Source organism: Gasterosteus aculeatus, chromosome 17, assembly GCF_964276395.1.
Source record: "Gasterosteus aculeatus chromosome 17, fGasAcu3.hap1.1, whole genome shotgun sequence".
Lineage (NCBI taxonomy): Eukaryota > Metazoa > Chordata > Actinopteri > Perciformes > Gasterosteidae > Gasterosteus > Gasterosteus aculeatus.
In genome coordinates, this window is record NC_135705.1 from 7,240,196 (window position 1) to 7,256,813 (window position 16,618).

At 41.1% G+C, this 16,618-nt stretch overlaps 2 protein-coding genes across 4 annotated transcripts; both read right to left on the reverse strand.

Annotated features, from left to right (window-relative positions):
* Positions 1-1,874: 1,874 nt before the first annotated feature.
* odad1 (outer dynein arm docking complex subunit 1) lies at positions 1,875-8,534 on the reverse strand. 2 transcript variants are annotated; one of them, XM_078091859.1, is made up of 15 exons: positions 8,457-8,534; positions 7,778-7,860; positions 7,580-7,676; positions 7,292-7,481; positions 7,062-7,187; positions 6,789-6,902; positions 6,639-6,706; positions 6,360-6,547; positions 4,795-4,929; positions 4,584-4,666; positions 4,329-4,497; positions 3,485-3,648; positions 3,284-3,387; positions 3,074-3,164; positions 1,875-2,972 (listed from the first exon to the last, which is right to left on the reverse strand). In XM_078091859.1, the coding sequence occupies exons 2-15, from the start codon at positions 7,842-7,844 to the stop codon at positions 2,868-2,870; spliced, it is 1,701 nt and encodes a 566-aa protein (XP_077947985.1). In that variant the 5' UTR covers positions 7,845-7,860; positions 8,457-8,534; the 3' UTR covers positions 1,875-2,867. The 2 variants fall into 2 exon arrangements, with proteins under 2 accessions (XP_077947985.1, XP_040059490.2); XM_040203556.2 differs by having other exon boundaries at positions 7,580-7,679; positions 8,457-8,527.
* Positions 8,535-9,329: 795 nt separating this feature from the next.
* tas1r3 (taste receptor, type 1, member 3) lies at positions 9,330-13,682 on the reverse strand. Of its 2 annotated transcripts, XM_040205158.2 has the most exons (8): positions 13,408-13,682; positions 12,971-13,271; positions 12,228-12,584; positions 11,714-12,130; positions 11,410-11,613; positions 11,120-11,240; positions 10,662-11,032; positions 9,330-10,571 (listed from the first exon to the last, which is right to left on the reverse strand). In XM_040205158.2, the coding sequence occupies exons 1-8, from the start codon at positions 13,617-13,619 to the stop codon at positions 9,978-9,980; spliced, it is 2,577 nt and encodes an 858-aa protein (XP_040061092.2). In that variant the 5' UTR covers positions 13,620-13,682; the 3' UTR covers positions 9,330-9,977. The 2 variants fall into 2 exon arrangements, with proteins under 2 accessions (XP_040061092.2, XP_077947987.1); XM_078091861.1 differs by lacking the exon at positions 12,228-12,584 and having other exon boundaries at positions 13,408-13,676.
* Positions 13,683-16,618: the final 2,936 nt, after the last annotated feature.

A 16,618-nucleotide genomic window follows, 5' to 3' on the forward strand; every position in this document is an offset into this window, starting at 1 on the left:
GAAAACAGGAAGCTGCGCACCATATCAGCTCAGAGAGTGTATGGATCGCTCCACTTCTGGTAAAGTGGAGGACGAGAGCCGCCGGCCTAATCACTCAAAACCACATTTCCTGCCTCCTGCGTGGTGAGATGAAGGCAGCCGAGGCCTTTCAAGGTTAATATTTAACACTAACCTGTATCTCACACAAGGCGGGTACCTCATTACGTCGAGCAGAAACACACCGTTCTGAATTGTAACACGATATTCTAGAGGGCTCGTGTTTTGGGGATGTGAGCAGATTTTTACAGTGCAACCAAAATTGTTTCTCTTTTGTGTGGGGTGCATTTCAAAATGGTGTAAAACAAGACAAAATGGTGGCAGGGGCATCTGTAAAAATCAAAAATGTTTCACAGGTAAGACATGAGAGTCAGGATTGCTTAGCAACAGCAGTAAAAGATTCTTGCAGGCAGTCTGGTAACACAGAAACTCATCCTGCTGCCACCCAGTGGTGCACTAATAGCACAAGCTAGGGAGGAACCGCCACCGAAAATGATCAAAGGCTCACTTCTCTAACGCCTGTGTGCAGTTTAATAAAATATCTAGAATTACCTGCGAGGTGTTAACCTGATAATTGAAGAAGGACATTATGTGAAAAAAGTGATATCCCGTTCGAAAATATCCTCAGCAACTTGATTGGCTGGAAAATGCACCAGCTCTCATGTTGCTAAGCAACGTACGTGGAAGAGTGGATTTGCGGGTGGGAGGGTGTCAGAGTTGTAAGAGGGGGTGGGGGTGTTCGTCATGAGGAGGGAACATTGTGGGTGCAGCAGGCAGACTGGCTGGGGAAATACCTGGCAACATTCCCAAATAAACAAACAAGAGAGAGAGAGGAGGACAGAGTGAGAGACATGGGACAGGGGGATTTCTGGGGTCCAGATAACAGTCTTGTTTGAGATAAAGAGAACAAGGCATTTTATAAATGCTTGTTCCCAAAGCAGAACAAGACTATAGATAGGAAGTGGAGAGCAATTCAGTGAGAACTTTGTCTGCAGTGAGATGAAAGTTGACAAGGACAATCCGTAATAAACGTCCAGTGCCCTACAATAAATGTATCTACGCATTAGTGTTTGTTTGATCGAGCTGTCAGTAGCATTATCAGTGTATAAAATTTCATTTTTTAAGTTAGAATAAGTTTAACTTGCAGCTGATCTAAAAAAAAGGATGAGAAAGACTTAAATTGTAAATGATTTCAAGGTGCAAAGCAGAAGGTTCGCTAGTAAAATACAGGAACCGTTAAGCTGAGGGAAGAGAAAAGGTGGAAAATGTGCTTATATGGAGAGGGAAGGGTAAATAAAGCTGCTGCTGCCGGTAGGTTCGGCCTGCAGAAGGAGGCGGGCCTTGAAATGGCTGATGCAGGCGGTCTCTACAGGCAATGAGGACTCTTTTGTCAGCAGTAGGAAATGAGGTTTCTGTTGTGATTAAAAGGAAGGTTTCTATGGCAATGCAGAGGGCCGTGTGCACAGAGCGTTTGCTGGGAGTGGAGGGGGCTAAGTGAGAGTAGAATTTCAAAGAAAGCAGCCTCCTCCATCTCATCTCCCACCGTCGCCTCCCGTCTGCTTTTCCTCAGCGCTCCTTTATCTGTGATAATCTGTTTTCATAAGCACACAGTTGGGGCCGCAGGGAGGATTATCCTGAGCAACCCAAGTCATTGGTCAATCAGTCATAAATGTTAACGGAGTAACAGTTTCACTTCCCAATACCTATACTACAAAACATTTAACAGATATGCTAATTAAAACCCACACAATTCTATTTAGATCATTGACATAATTACATTTCCCAGCTCATTCTTTCCTTGCAAAACACATGATAAATAAATAGAAAAAAAGCAATGATGGCATCAAGGTGACCTTTAATGCTGAACATAGCACAATCCTTTTTTTTAAAATTGTTTCAGTTGAAAAAAAAATCTGTTTCTTAGAATAAGTTCCCCGTACCGTCTCATATGTACAGAGGAAGCTGCTCTCTTCAGCTGTCCATGACAAATTCTCCCCACCAGAGGCTCACCGCAGGATGTTTGGATAAGATGACATTTGAAACCCATGAGGATCAAAGTGAGGTTTAAAAAAACACACATTACAAGCCACATTAATTGAATACAAGATGCAGACGCTCCTGATATTGCAACACGTGAAGTAAATATAGGAAGTCCACGCTACAAACAGGTAGCTGACTGAGCATGAAGAGTGGTTGATTCTAACGATTGAGATAACTAATAAAACAGATGCCAGATACCAGTTTATTAATCACATAAATAACAATAAATGAGCGTGATTCGGCAAAACACATCTGCATAATTTCAGCAACCAAAATATGTTCTAAATCTGTGTGTACAGTGAAGCGCAAAATGCTCCTCTTGTCCTTTTTAGAAACACAGGCTTAAGGGCTCAGTCTGCCAATTAGGATTACAAAAGGTTCTGCTGCCCCCAACCTTTCTGTTTGAGCATAGCAGCAACCATCACGTAATGAAGAGCTGCCAGAGCGGGAGGGTTGTACTGCAACCAGATTGCACAGTCAAAGCCAGATGGCAAGTCCCACATCAAAAGGACAGCTGGTTACCAGAATCTGAAAGGGCATCTTTATAGCTCCAAACCTAATTAGTTTCAACGAAACAAATCCCACCAACATGTGGCCATTGAACAAGTCGTGCCAATAAGTCCTCATAATAGGTGACATGCATAACATAATTAAGGTTTAAATGTTTACATGTGCAGCCTGCAACATTTCAAAATGGTCAATCTGGCTGGTTCTCACCAGTGGCCACAACAAAAGCAGGCTCTCCAGATTCAGATGAAGAGGATCCCAATTCAAACATAGAGGCCAATATGTCAGATTAGTGGGTCCTCCAGAGAGCGCAGCCGGCCACCAAACTGCTGGTTGATCTTTGAGGCTTTGGTTGCTGCCTGCCGAGCTGAACTCTCTTTCTGCAGAACCTGTGAATCATGTCCAGAAGAATGAACAAAGTACTGGGAGAACTGTATCACGAGGAAAAGCTGGATTTAAGATTGAATTTAAGTGCAGGACCGGCACTAACCCCTTTCCATATCCGTTTGCGCAGTTCCCCCTGTGAAAGTGGTCGTTCGTCCTCGTCGGTGACAGGAGACTCTTCTGGATCAAATCCCAAACTGTGGAGTCCAACACAGACGCAGATATCAACCGGATATTCACAGTGTTTAAATGCATGTGTGAGTTTAATAATAATAATAAACACACAGGCATCAAATTGACCAGATAGAAAGCAGACCTGTGGATTTCAGGTTGGATGTTGACAGTCTGCTGAAGCAGTTCTGGATTTTGACCCAAAAGAAATGTGGCTAAGTCTTTTGGATTGTAGTCCTTTTCTAGATCCTGCAAGAGTCAAAAATCCAGAGACACTTTACATTACTTGGCAGAAATACGACGGGAACCGTCGCAAGAAAAGGAAAGCCAGAGATTGACAGGTTACTTTAGAATTGAGGAAAGCTCGTATGGTGAGCAGCTCGTTGGTCTTCTGTTCCACCAGACCCAGGTGGGACATGATGTTGTTCTCAGCGCTCCCTGTAGAGGAGCCCAGTGTATCCTCCATCACTGAGCGGTCACAATCCATTTTAGAGAAGATGCTGGTCACGCCTGTGAGACGGAAAGACCAGATTCTAATATAAATGTATTTGTAATTTCTTGATAATTTTAAGGTTTGTCTCCAGGAAATATAATATAATTTGATAACTGTTTTAAGGGATATAACTTTTGCTTGAGAGAACTGCTCAGATCAAACCAGTGTAAACATTCAATGATTATTAATGTCCTGTTGGATTTTTTTTAATAGTCATGTGTTTTATATGCTTAACCACATGCTTGTCTGTAGAATTTCTTTTACACGTTTTGCACGATTACCCGACCAGCTGAACACTCTAAAAGACTCAAGGTCACGCTGCCTATATGTTGGAATTAATTATTTAATTTATATTAATAGAACCGTGTTCCGATTTTCCCTGTAATTACTAATTATAAAACTACTTGATGACCTGACTTAGAAGAATGAGGAAATTATAGACCAGTAAAATAACTGTGGCCAAACTAAGGCTGGGGGTAAAGGGTAACAATATTTTTTACCTAGAATACTTAGATACCAATTTTGCAGCAATACTGGATGGTTTTTGTGGTATTCGTGATGAGTAATGTGGATATGATGGCAAATGATAGAACAGTCTGGTATCAGAAAATGAATGAGTGTGATATCAAAATGTAAGACAATATTCTGCCTCAATTATCAATACAATATTGAAATAATTCCTTGCTGTATGCCAAACCTGTTTTGATCTCGTCCAGTATTTGGCTTATGATGCCGGCTTGGATTTCATAGTCCTCGGCTTGAAACTGGTTTTCCTTTTGTTGCTGTTCGATGTCTCTCAGCAGAGAGCGATGATCCTGCTCCTGCTGCAGATCTGCTGCACGTAATTGCTGTATCTCTGCTTGTGTCTACAAATTCACACATTCACATATTGACGTTAAAATATATAAATAATTGGTGTGAACCAACCACCCGCAGTAGAAAAAACACTCACCTTGCTGATATGATCTCGCAGGGCCTCAGCCTCCATGTTTTGCTCATTTACAAAGTTGAAGTGTGCAAAGTTCTGGTCTTCAACTGGGCAGAAAAAACAGCAATACAAAATAGAGAAACATTTAAATCTCTTCAACTGAAACTAAACTGTTTACCGCAAGTGTTGTCTTTGTGCGAGTCTGACACAGTGAGCGTGTGTTGGTAATACGTACCCTGGATGAACCTGGAGACCAGCATGTCCAGGTTGTCCTCCCCGGTCACTGTCTGGATCCTCTCGAACACCTCCTCCAGAACGCCCGGCGACTCTTCCCCCGAGGACGTCCTCCTCTGCTCCTTCATCTCTGCCACTTGGAAACAGAAGCACCTTCATGTCAGTACCATCAGCACTGTATAACGGCCGCTTTCGGCGTCGCTATCATCTGTTTTTTATTTTTAAATCAGTGCTGCTACTAGAGACGCTGAAGTCTGAAGTCTTTAAGCCATCTAGTCTGCTCAGAACAGCTTTTCTGAGGAATTCAAAGCACGCACATTTATCAATATGCATTCAACAGTATTTTTGTTGTGTTTTGTTTATGTACACAAAAAAAAATGAATATAACCAATGTCATTCAGGAAAACGTTGCGAACATAATTCGACATACAATATTTCGCATAACCTATTTTTCAATAACAGTAATGGTTATTTTAGAATTACACCGGGTCCCAGCTACAATTATTTAACACATCCCTAAAACCAAACCCCAATTTCTGGCTACTCGTCCCTGAAACAACACACTGAGAAGTCCAATGTTACAGCCACGATTATCTTTGCGGCCTGATTCACCTCCCAGTGTTCTCTCTGTCTCTCTGTTCTCTGCTAGAACCACAGGGAGCACCTGAGAGTTATTTATGTCTGGTTGCAGCTAGCAGCTTGCTCTCTGTTTGACCGTCCACATCTGTCATTAATGCACACCACACCCTGCACACTTCACTTATATCCTCGCCCCATTTTTCAAATACTGAAGTTAAATAAAGCTTCTTTTGTTAATTGTTCCTATAGCGCGTCTGTCTTTTGTTATTGCCACTGAGGCCAGGTATTAACAGAGTGTTCAATAAATTGCTGGAAGGACAGACTGTTTCCAGGAACGTTAACACTTGTTTTTGTTTCTACAATTAATTAATGACAATTCATATTTTAATTTGTGTGTCAATTGTACTGGGTTAACACTGTTTGATTGACTATTAGTTGCACTTACCAATCACTGCTTTCGCTAATTCCAAGTCCAATTTACATTTTGACTGAAAGCAGACATACCAATAAAAAAATAAAATGTTACTGACACATCTGAGGACGTATTGTATTTTTGATTAAACCCCCCCCCCACATTTCTGTGAGCAATAACTCCGCAATTGTGACAGGCCTGCCTGTGTTGGATATATATATATATATAAGGTGTGCTAGAGGTTCACCAGCACAGTGGAAACACCTGAGCTCATCAGCAGCTCTTGCCACACATGGGCGTGTGCTTCTGCACTCTTTTGACATTATGGTATGTTCCACCACTACACAACATTGCATACGCACTTCGCAGTCACGCACTAACCCACCCCGCTGAATTTACCGCCACCACCCACCACTGTTAGTTTGGCCGTGCTGCCCAGTTTGTGTCGCAATGCTGTGGCGTTTGCCAGTATACCGTTGGGCAAAGACGGGGAATGACGAATGGATGTTAGATAGATGTCTTTTTTCATTATCATAGTTGTCAAAACAGCAAACCGTGGCCCAACACACTCTTACGTTGTTTGTGTTCCATCTCATTGCCCCGGTCCTGCTCACTCCTCTCGCTGCACTTGGTGGTCATAAACTCCTTCAGGCTGAACTCTTGTGCAATAACCCTTTCCAGTTCCTTCATCTCAGCATTGTACTGGGCGAGGTCCTTCTCTGCCTTCTCCTTCATCATCGTCATCTTGGACTGAGCTTCCACTCTAAAGTACAAAGGTTTATAAATAATGCCCAAACAAAGGTTAATGACACGCATATCAGTTTGATAAGTTACACAACAGTCGAAAATATGACCTGGCATCGTAGGCTGCAGTGGACAGGTTGACAATTTCCCTGATTTTCTTTCGGACATCGTAGAGTTCCTACAACACACAAAAAATAAAACTGTGTTGAAAACCAGCTCACAAACAGGTCTTTGAATGACGCGTGGTGTTGGCCTCTGACCTTGTCCAGTTTGTTGTGTAGTTGCTGGAAACGGATGCGCTCAATGTGAAGTGTCTGCAACTCCTCTCTCAGGTGGCAGTTTTTGGTCAGCTGCTCATTGAAGCGAGTCAAGCACTGGAGAGGACATAGAACATAGAACATTAATCAGCCGTTAATGCCAAATAAGTACATGCGATCGCATGCTATGCCGTGTAAAAACAGAAAAGGAATAAGAATATACATTGATAGTAGTTGGGAGTCTGTTATTTTGTGATAATGAATTTCACAACTTACTTTGTTCAGTTTGTATTCCAAAGTGCGTACGGCCTTCTGAGTCCGCTGTAACACAGACGTCTGCGCATCCCCAGTACTGACCTCCCCTTTCCTCAACTCTACCAGCTTCAACTCCATGTTTGTAATCTGCTTATCACAAAAACACAACACAAACTGTTTTCTATTACCAAATATATCACTAAACATGACATATATAGGATCATATTGAGTTACTGGCAAACTTTCATCACCTCTTTCTCAAGTTCTTTTTGACGCTGCTTCTCTTTCTCCGTCTCCTCCTCTAACACGTCTCTCTGCTCCAGCAGAGCACGGAGACACTGAGCGTCCTCGCTGTCCTGCTGTTGGCGTGACAAGCTTTTAAATGCACCAAGGTTCATATGCAGGTCCTCCTGCTCCTTCAGCAGATTCTGTATCTCCTGCCTTCATCCACATCACATACATACAACTCATTAGGCAAATACAAAAAAAAAACACGCGTAGACATTTGACAAAGTGATGTGGGCGTAGTGATTATTTACTGTTGTTTGCGGATCTGCTTCCTGGCCTGAATGTTGTAGGCCTGCCGATCTCCTTCCATGATCCTGAACTGTCTCTGCAGTTTGGCTATCTCTGATTCTGCTTTAATAAATCGTATGCACATTATACCTGCATCAACCATGCAATGTGCAAGATAAGAGTTAACATCTATGAGTTGATAGCAACATAACTAAAATTACCTGTTCCATCAATATCCATCACAGTGCTGTCTGAGTGGGCACTACTGGCCAATCTTCTCCGTGGCATCGTGACACTGGGCTTTCTTGGATGGAAATAAAAATTAAAGTGATGTTTCTTGCAGAAAATAATGAACATCTACTCGTGGAAATGACCTTTTCCTTTCCTTAGAACCATTAGTTCTATTCCAACCAAACCTCATGTTAAATTTGAGGATTGAAAGCTTAAGCTTGTTGTCTTAACTATGTACTTGAAACACACATTTAAAGTGTAGATGTTTTATTTTACTACTGCATACCTTGTGTGGTAGTTTTACTTTTGAACAATACACATTTATCTCCACAAACCAGAACTGTGAGCAGAGCTGCATGATTGTTTTTCACAGCACGATCAAATATCGATTTACCGATCTTGGCTTAAGATCGTCCGACTGGCAGAGCAATAATAATATTCAGTTATAAGATAGAAAGGCCATCAAATCGAGCATACCCACAACGCACACTTATAACATGGCTAGAAAAACCAAACAAAGTAGCCATGATTCTTGCGAGCTGCTATAGAAAAACTCATCTATTCTGATGAACCTCTATCTAAAAACATCTACCCTGGTTACAGTTAGCTAACATATGAAAGGGATCTAAAATGTGCCAGACGTTGAGAACAAATAATAATGAATCTCACCAGTTTTTAAATAAAAACCCCAGCGCCACCTCCCAGGACACACGGCAGGCTCACAGCAGCCCTGAGTTGTTAGCAACCGTTGCTAAGGGCCCTGGGAGTCTCTGACGGACAGCTTGAGTGCAGAGGGCCAAAAACGTGACACACAACATGGGGGGAGGGGACATTGTTTGTGTGAAAATTTAAAAAAAGTGTGTTACTTTAATCTGTGTTTATCCTCTATACCAGTAGATGGCTGTATGAGTATAATTCATCTGTAAGTATTAATATATTCCAATTTCTTCATGTATTTAATGGTTTTTATTTTCATTCAATTTTTTATTGAGCATGTATACTTTCTCGATGTCCAGCTGTATAATTCAGATCCACACATGCCGACGTGGACGAAGGAGCATGTGTTGATTGTTTTGCAATAAATAGTACTAATAGAAAAATGATGGTCTATTATTATTGAACACCTCTAATTGGACGTGGCTTCCTGTTGTTACCTTCGCCATCACCCCTGCCACTCATCACTCGTCATTGCCACCGTCGTCATCACCATTCACCCCTTCAAACCTGCATGTCCTGTTCAAGCCTCTTAAGAGGCCTCTTAATTAAGAACTATGGCAAACTCACGTCATCAATGTGTAGGTGTCGGTCATGTCAATTGTTCTGTAATGTTCTTTTGTGTGAGGACGGCTATAAAAGTTGAGTGCACAGCTACAGCAATTCTAATGTTGTGACGCCCATCTTTTTTTGTAGAAAAATGTTTGCCTACCTTGTTCGGCATTGTTTTTAGCTGTATGTTTATTTCCGAACAACTAAACATGAATTATTCATTAATTAGCCATTTGGGGCCCCAGGTTACAAGTCAGACACCAATACACCCACATCAGCAAGTCATGATCTTTATTAGTAAAGCTCCCACTTACTTTAATATCATCAAATGAAATCTGCACACATTTAGATTGGTAGAGAAGGACTACATTTCCCTAACGAACTTCAGCTTTTGAATTGATGCAGCAGAACGGAAGGAAGTACAACATTCCTTAAGAAAAGTATAAAATAGCATGATTTTCATATGCTTTGGCTTAATTAAAGTAGTAGAGTGTGTAATTTAATTTATTAAATGCTTTTCACCACTAATTAAATTTACACTCAAAACTAAAATATTGTAGGGCTACGTTCATTACATTTTCAAATTGTACATACTGTATCAGTAGCTTTAAAAGCCATGCAATAAAATGTTATCCCATATAAATACACGTATTTGCATTTGTATTGCATAAACATAGAAATGTTAGCCATGTTAACCGAGAAATATTTACTCTTTATTATAATGTAAATGACAAAATGCACATTTAAGCGGATGCCTTTTTTTTCTTCTTACCACAACATTTATATTACAGTCTAAGTGTCCATACCGTAGTCCTAAAGTAGTTCATGACACACGCAAACTTTTACAAATACGGCAGGCAAGTGTAAAAATTACAAGATGTTTGACTGGTACAGATTATTTTAATCATAAAACTGCAATTAAGTTCATGTCCTTTCCTCATTCTGGGGCTGTGGTTCCTCGCTAGCTTGTGTTACTGGAGCCCCCTCTAGGAAGGTACCAAATTGCTCTGCTGTATTGAGCTCAGGCGTTCTCAACAGCAAGTAGCATTTTGGGAAGTAGTAGGCTGCCACCAATGCCAAGTTGCTTGCTAGGGAGAAAAGAACATGCACTATAGACTTGCCCTTCACTTCCATACCCATGTAGATCGGTATAAAGGTCACCCATATCACGCAGTAGAACAGAGAGGAGAAGGTGATGTCCCTGGCGAGGTTGTACTGGTGAAGAGGCTTTGTTGCCATGAAGGTGCACATAAAAGATACGAGGGCCATTAGGCAGTTGAAACCTTGTATGAGAGCAAATCCAGACAAGGGTGACATTGGACATGCCAGAAACGCTGCCACAAAGTTTATTTCCATATTTGCCTTATACTGAGACAGCGAAGGCCCGTCGTGAACAAAAAAGCCACACAGACCGGCCTGCAGAACACAGCACGCCAGCACAAACAGCCAGGTTCCGGGGCCTCTTAGTACGTGCAGATGAGAGGCGGCCTTCTTTGGGAACTCTGTCGCGTACAGAATCTGTTGAAAAAGACGCAATTGTCACAAGATTGCGTGCTTTTTTTGTCTTACAGTTGTCTGCATTAAAGTTCTTTGCTTGTCATTTCTCACCTGCAGGGAGATGAAAGTCATAATGGAGAGGGCCACTGATTGGAAAATGGAGAAGAAGGGCAGCTGAATACGACACACCAAGTCCCCCGGCGTCCCCAGGAAGAGCAGAAGACTGAGGCAAGCTCCCATCAGGCTAACCAGAGCCACATAACTTAGGGCTCCCCCCGAGGCTGTTATCACCGGGGTCCCCCGGTGTTTCAGGAACACAACACCCACTGAAATCTCACACACCAGGAGCAGCACCACAGCCAGTGTGAGTCCCAGAGCCTCGGATGTGTCCCAGGACAAATAGGAGAAGGTGGGTGGTTTGCAAACAGTGCTGCGGTGCTCGGACCACGTACGATTTGGGCACTTTGTGCACTGGATGTCGTCTAGAAGTCAGAAAGCACAACATTTTCCCGAAAAATGCTTCGGTATTACTTTAAATTTGGATTAGTTGTTGACAGATAGCACATTACCATGTTTTGCATGGTAAGTTCCGTGCAAACAGTCGATACAATCAAAACAGCAGGAATGGAAGCCTTTGACTCTGCGGACTTGCCCCTCCATACAGTCTGCTGAACAGGTGGACATAGGAACCTGCAGAAGTTGTGCCATTAAAGTTAGAATTGCAATGGTAACCATTGCAACATTTTAGGAATCAAAACTGGATTATGATCGTGTGGAAGATGACCACAAATCATTGTGCACAAACAAGTATACATGTTCAACGGTTTATAACAATTTCTTTGTAATTTGCTGAAATTACCTCTGTGTTTGTAGTGTGCCATTTGAAGAGGGTTTTGTTGATTAACAACTTTCCAGGAAAGCTACCAACAGGTACAAATTCAAAATGTGAAGCGTTCCAGACCCACTGAATTATATCATATCCTATATTTGGGTTGCCTTGACTGTCAAACTGTAAATGTGTGCCGTTTATGTTCACAGACGTATTCTTTAAAACCTCCAACAGCTGCAAGACAAGATTTGTATTAATACATTCATGTTAGTGCTGTTAACCGGTTATTTTATTACAAATCACAATCATACAGCAGACTAACAAAATAAATCACCTTCCAGGGAAGGATTTGGGTTTCAGGTCCGTGGATGCAGGCGGTTGAATTGCATTGCAGCAGGTTGTGCAGGGCCTGTGCAACACTGTAGATGGCGGCATACACACTGAAAGCTTGGTGCTCCACTGCGGGATCTTTGACCAGGGTAATATTTGCAGTTGACAGGTCCCAACATCGTGGGCAGGGATTTTTTGTATAATTTGATTTAGGTGCTGGATGGCCGGTCCTTTCCCTTTCTTTGCTCAGTTTGATGAGGAGCTCCTGCGTGTAGTCTGTGAGCAGGTCCAGGCGCTTTGTCTTCTCAATGAAACCGATGATGGTGCCGACTCCTCTGATATTGGGGAGCGAAGTCAATTGATCACTCATGGACCAACTTGTGCTGCCAATCCACACGGCAGTTACATTCCTCTTGATGACCTGGAGTAGATTGGATTGGATCAGTTTGTGTGAAACGTATGTAATCCGTCTACCAACAACATGTAATACTTGTACACTACTTCTAAAGTGCACTAACCTCAATAAAAAGGAGCTTAGCTTGCTCCCCAATAGAAAAGACCACTACCACATTAACTTTGGTTGCGACGATGTTGTCGATGATGGTATCTATTGCTGATTTAGGGGCCGTATACACTGGAATTAGTCCCTGATAGGCCACACAGATGGACGTGTTCTCTGCCAATTTGGAGAATTCCTGCACACCAGCTTTTCCATACTCCTCTTCACTGCCCACCACTGCCACCCAGTTCCAAGCAAAGCGCTCCAACAGTTCCACCATGGCCGCCACTTGCCATTTGTCACTGGGAACCGTGCGGAAGAATGACGGGTAGAGAAGCTTGTTACTGAATTTGTCACTGGTGGCACCAAAGCTTACCTGGATTGAGAAAATCCACGACACGCAGATGTTAACAATCAATTCTTCAGTCTTGAAATAAAAGGCCTAATGCACATTTACTGTGGTCATTTTTACAGCAAGTGGGCAAGTGCTCTCAATCTACCTGCAGTTTCAAAAGGTTACTGATGGGCAATTATAACAACAAATGATTAGGCATTTGTAGGACAGCAAGCATTCATCTTTTTCTAAAAGACTCACTTGCCTCCGTGATAAAATAATCATCTTATTTGCTGAACAAGAAGCAAATTTCCAGCCTCACTTTGCAAATGAGATTTTAGCATTTGGAATATTCCACAAAAATGTGTTTAACCAGGCCAAGATGTGAATGTCAGCAGACATATGACTTGACATGTATGTAGCCATACCTGCGGCATCAGAAAGAATCCCAGGAGTTTTCCTATGACCGATACCATTTCTGAGCTTAGGGGACCAATCACCGCTGATATGCTGGTCTCATATTCTGTGTAATTACACTGCACAGATAGGGCTTTGTTGGATTTTGCAGCGAGGAAAGACAAGGTGGGCTTTACAACGACGGCAGATTGTTTGCATGTATCATAGGTTTCAAAACCCAACTTGATGCCAGGAAGCAGAATTTGTTGTGCATTGATCTCATCCACTGCATATTTCATTACCAGAGCGAGGCCAAGTCCTAATGTATTTACACTGTGGGAACACAAGCAAATAAAAGAGAAAACAAAGTAGAAATGTGGTTAGTTGGGTAAAGCTTAGATATTTGTGCAGAATCTCAAATAATGCGGTCATTATTTTCCCAAGACTGTTGTTTTTCACAACATCTTACCTTTCACAACTGATGTTGTCAGGCTCCCTCCTCTGGCTGAGGTTGCTGGAGAGCATGTTAATGGGAAAAAGCCCTCCGAGCATAATGTCCCCAGGCAAATGGAAGAGGTCGGTAGAAATGTTGTGAAACCATTCAGGTGGATTCTCACTGCAGGTCGGTCTGAATGCCCAGCACAAAACTAACAGAGTGAAAGGTGCAGCCATGTTGCACATGGCCAGGACTGAAGCCTGAAGTAATGAGAACAGCGTGCATATGTGTCAGTGCATCAGTTGTTGTATGCAAACTCACCCGAAACCGCCAAAGTCAAATTGGTGCAATGGGCCCCTCCCATAACCGGCCACCGGAGGATGTGATACAAAGTTACCGCAAACCGGCTCAAATGATCCTCATACCATTTCACCCATATTTACATCTGTGGGATGAAATGACATGACATTTTCTTTTACCAATCTTATCATAAAAAGCAATATCTGTATAATTTCACTATTATTATGATAATGTCTAGATCAGAACCTTCCTAATTTTGAAGGACTTGTGAATGATATAGCATATTTTTTAATTACACTATTGTCTAATTTGTCTTGCTCTGTAGTGAAGAAGGAAACATTCACTCTGCATCTTTAGTGTATGTATTTGTGTGTGTTGTGTTACATTCAACAGCCATAAATAAGATAACCAGCAAGTGTCAAAAGCTCAATACTGCCAGAGCTGATTTGTATTGAATGTTTTTATTTTTCCTGTTTTGCATTCACCTCAGCGTTGCTTTTGCATCTACATTTGCATGCAACACTGAATGTGGATATTCCCCACAAGGACATGGACATATTTCCTAGCAAAGATATTTGCATGAAAACCAACAGTAGACGTAATGCTTTTCTAAATGGTCCTGGACATATTTAGCAAACCGTAATATGTTTCTGGTGGTCACACAGCTTGGAAAAACGTGTGTAGTCGGACAAAAATTAAAGTGGTGAAATAAGAACAAATGTGAGATACTGTAAAATAAATACTAGGAGAAAGAATATAGTATCCCCTAGATTACAATTATGTTCTCCACACGAAGCGCAGAAACAAAGCAACGGCACACAGATCAAGAGGCTTTTTTGTGATAATAGCTTCTAGCTGTAGGACATTCATACTTTTCCCAAACAAACTAGAAATGACCTTTTATATTTCAGTGTCAGGGGATTGTTTGTTCTGAAAATGAAAATTTCATTTGAAATGAAATGCAATGGAAAGGAAAATGGCGTATTCTTTTTCATCATTAAAAGGAGAGAAGATTTTTTTTTTTAAACGAAGTAAGTGGCATATGACAGGCTAGAAATTGCACGACAGCTAATCAATAGCAGATGCACTGACAGAATGATAGATCAGGAAAGTAAATGGAAACAAAAAGGAGACTGCTTCATTGTAATTCACAAGGCAGACTTGGATTTTGTTCTTTACCATTACTTTGATATTTTGCCTACTCACTTTCATACGACGTCCTAAACAGGGTCAATGGAGTCAAGTTTTATAATCTGAGTGACCCGTGAACACAAGATTCTCATGTAATTAATATGTCAAGAATTAGTTGTCCAACAGGCAGGGCAAGCCTGATTGCAAGGCAATTAACATGCACACCTTAATGTCAGTAGATTTACAACCACTTGCAGTTTTTGGTTGTCATTCATTAATGATCTGACTGTACAGTGCAATTGCCTACCATCTTGTTGTTGTTTACTGTGTAGTTATACTTATCTTTAGTCTTATATATGTACTTGACATGTTAAAACATAGTTTTTGTTCATTGACTGAGGTATTTTGCATCAGATGTCATGTAATATAATAATGAACATGTTCCTCCCTAATAGTTTTACTATAATTATCACAACAAACCTTAAGTTTGTCACTTGTCTGAGGTGCACGACATCAGTTACAGGAAGGGTATGGTCAGGGACATGAGGAGGTATTCTGTTGCTATCTTATGTTGTTATCTTGTTATCTTGTTAGTCATGTTGACGTAAGAACACCGACGATGACGCTCAATGTTGTCAGCACAGCCTGTCTATTTGTTTCACTTACAGATCGTTCTCACACAACAAGCCGGGAATCCAAAGTTCAAATCATGTGAATAATGTGAATGACATTATTTGCAGAAATATTTCAAATAGCTTACAATTGTCCGACTGGATATTATGTTGGCTCAGTCATTGTGTTTCTGCTCTGCTCTTGCATGCAGACAGCGGATTCAGATTAACATCTTGTTTTCATTTTGTTTGATGATTTGCATCACCCTCACACACACACACACACACACACACACACACACACACACACACACACACACACACACATGCAAACAGCACCCGTCTGCTTCAAACTCAATGCAGTGGAATTTGGGCGATAACGCATCCCTGTTTAAAAAGAAAATTTGCAAAAGCAAGATGCAATGTGTTGGTTTCTCTGGACAACCCGCATATATTGGTGTCAACTTATAGAAACCCTCTAATGAATATTTACAAAAATATATATTTTACATGTATATATTTGATATATTATCTACTATATGTCAATGTTATAACAGTGGACCATTTGATTTTTGAAACTGCACTCTCAAACCCCTTTATGTTTTTAAAACGAAAGTGTTGGTTTACATTTAGTTAAATGATTTTGATTTCACACATTTGACCCAACAGCCTGGACGGTCTCCTGGACCGTCAACTACAAAGGTAACCCCCAAGGAAGAACCCTCAATCCCTCAAAATGTTCTTAACAATTTTTTGTTAACAAATTTTGTTATAACTAAAATTGTCCGGATACATTATGAAATTCGGATTTTTAATATTGTCATTCTTGGTTATTTTGTTTCCTTCCATTCTTAACACAAACCATCGGAGTGTTATTTTCAATCTTAAATATCATATTTTACAAGCAATTTAGCAAAGCGTTTCTCTTCCTTATCAAAACGTGCCATCTACATTACCCACAATGCAACTGCAACACAGAGAGTTCCTACTGGGGGGCTACTTCAACTTTTTACTCCACACCTCCAGATGTTTTCCAAAAACAAATATATCGAATAATTTACTTTAACAATGACATGAAGAAGCAGCAGAGTATTCATCAATTTTGTGGGTTTATGCTGAATAATGACTGAGATGATTTTCAATTGTTGTAGGTTAATTGATCAACTATTAAACTGTCCTTGAGTTGATGGAGGCTGGTGAGA

Excerpts from the sequence above, each read along its gene's own strand:
- odad1 (XM_040203556.2), bottom strand. The coding sequence starts at position 7,844 with ATGCCACGGAGAAGATTGGCCAGTAGTGCCCACTCAGACAGCACTGTG. Across the intron at positions 6,707-6,788 it reads TACACAACAAACTGGACAAG|GAACTCTACGATGTCCGAAA; the intron begins GTCAGAGGCCAA and ends TGTGTGTTGTAG. Across the intron at positions 3,388-3,484 it reads GAGCTTTCCTCAATTCTAAA|GATCTAGAAAAGGACTACAA; the intron begins GTAACCTGTCAA and ends TGACTCTTGCAG.
- tas1r3 (XM_040205158.2), bottom strand. The coding sequence starts at position 13,619 with ATGTGCAACATGGCTGCACCTTTCACTCTGTTAGTTTTGTGCTGGGCA. Across the intron at positions 13,272-13,407 it reads GACAACATCAGTTGTGAAAG|TGTAAATACATTAGGACTTG; the intron begins GTAAGATGTTGT and ends GTGTTCCCACAG. Across the intron at positions 12,131-12,227 it reads CTAAGCTCCTTTTTATTGAG|GTCATCAAGAGGAATGTAAC; the intron begins GTTAGTGCACTT and ends AATCTACTCCAG.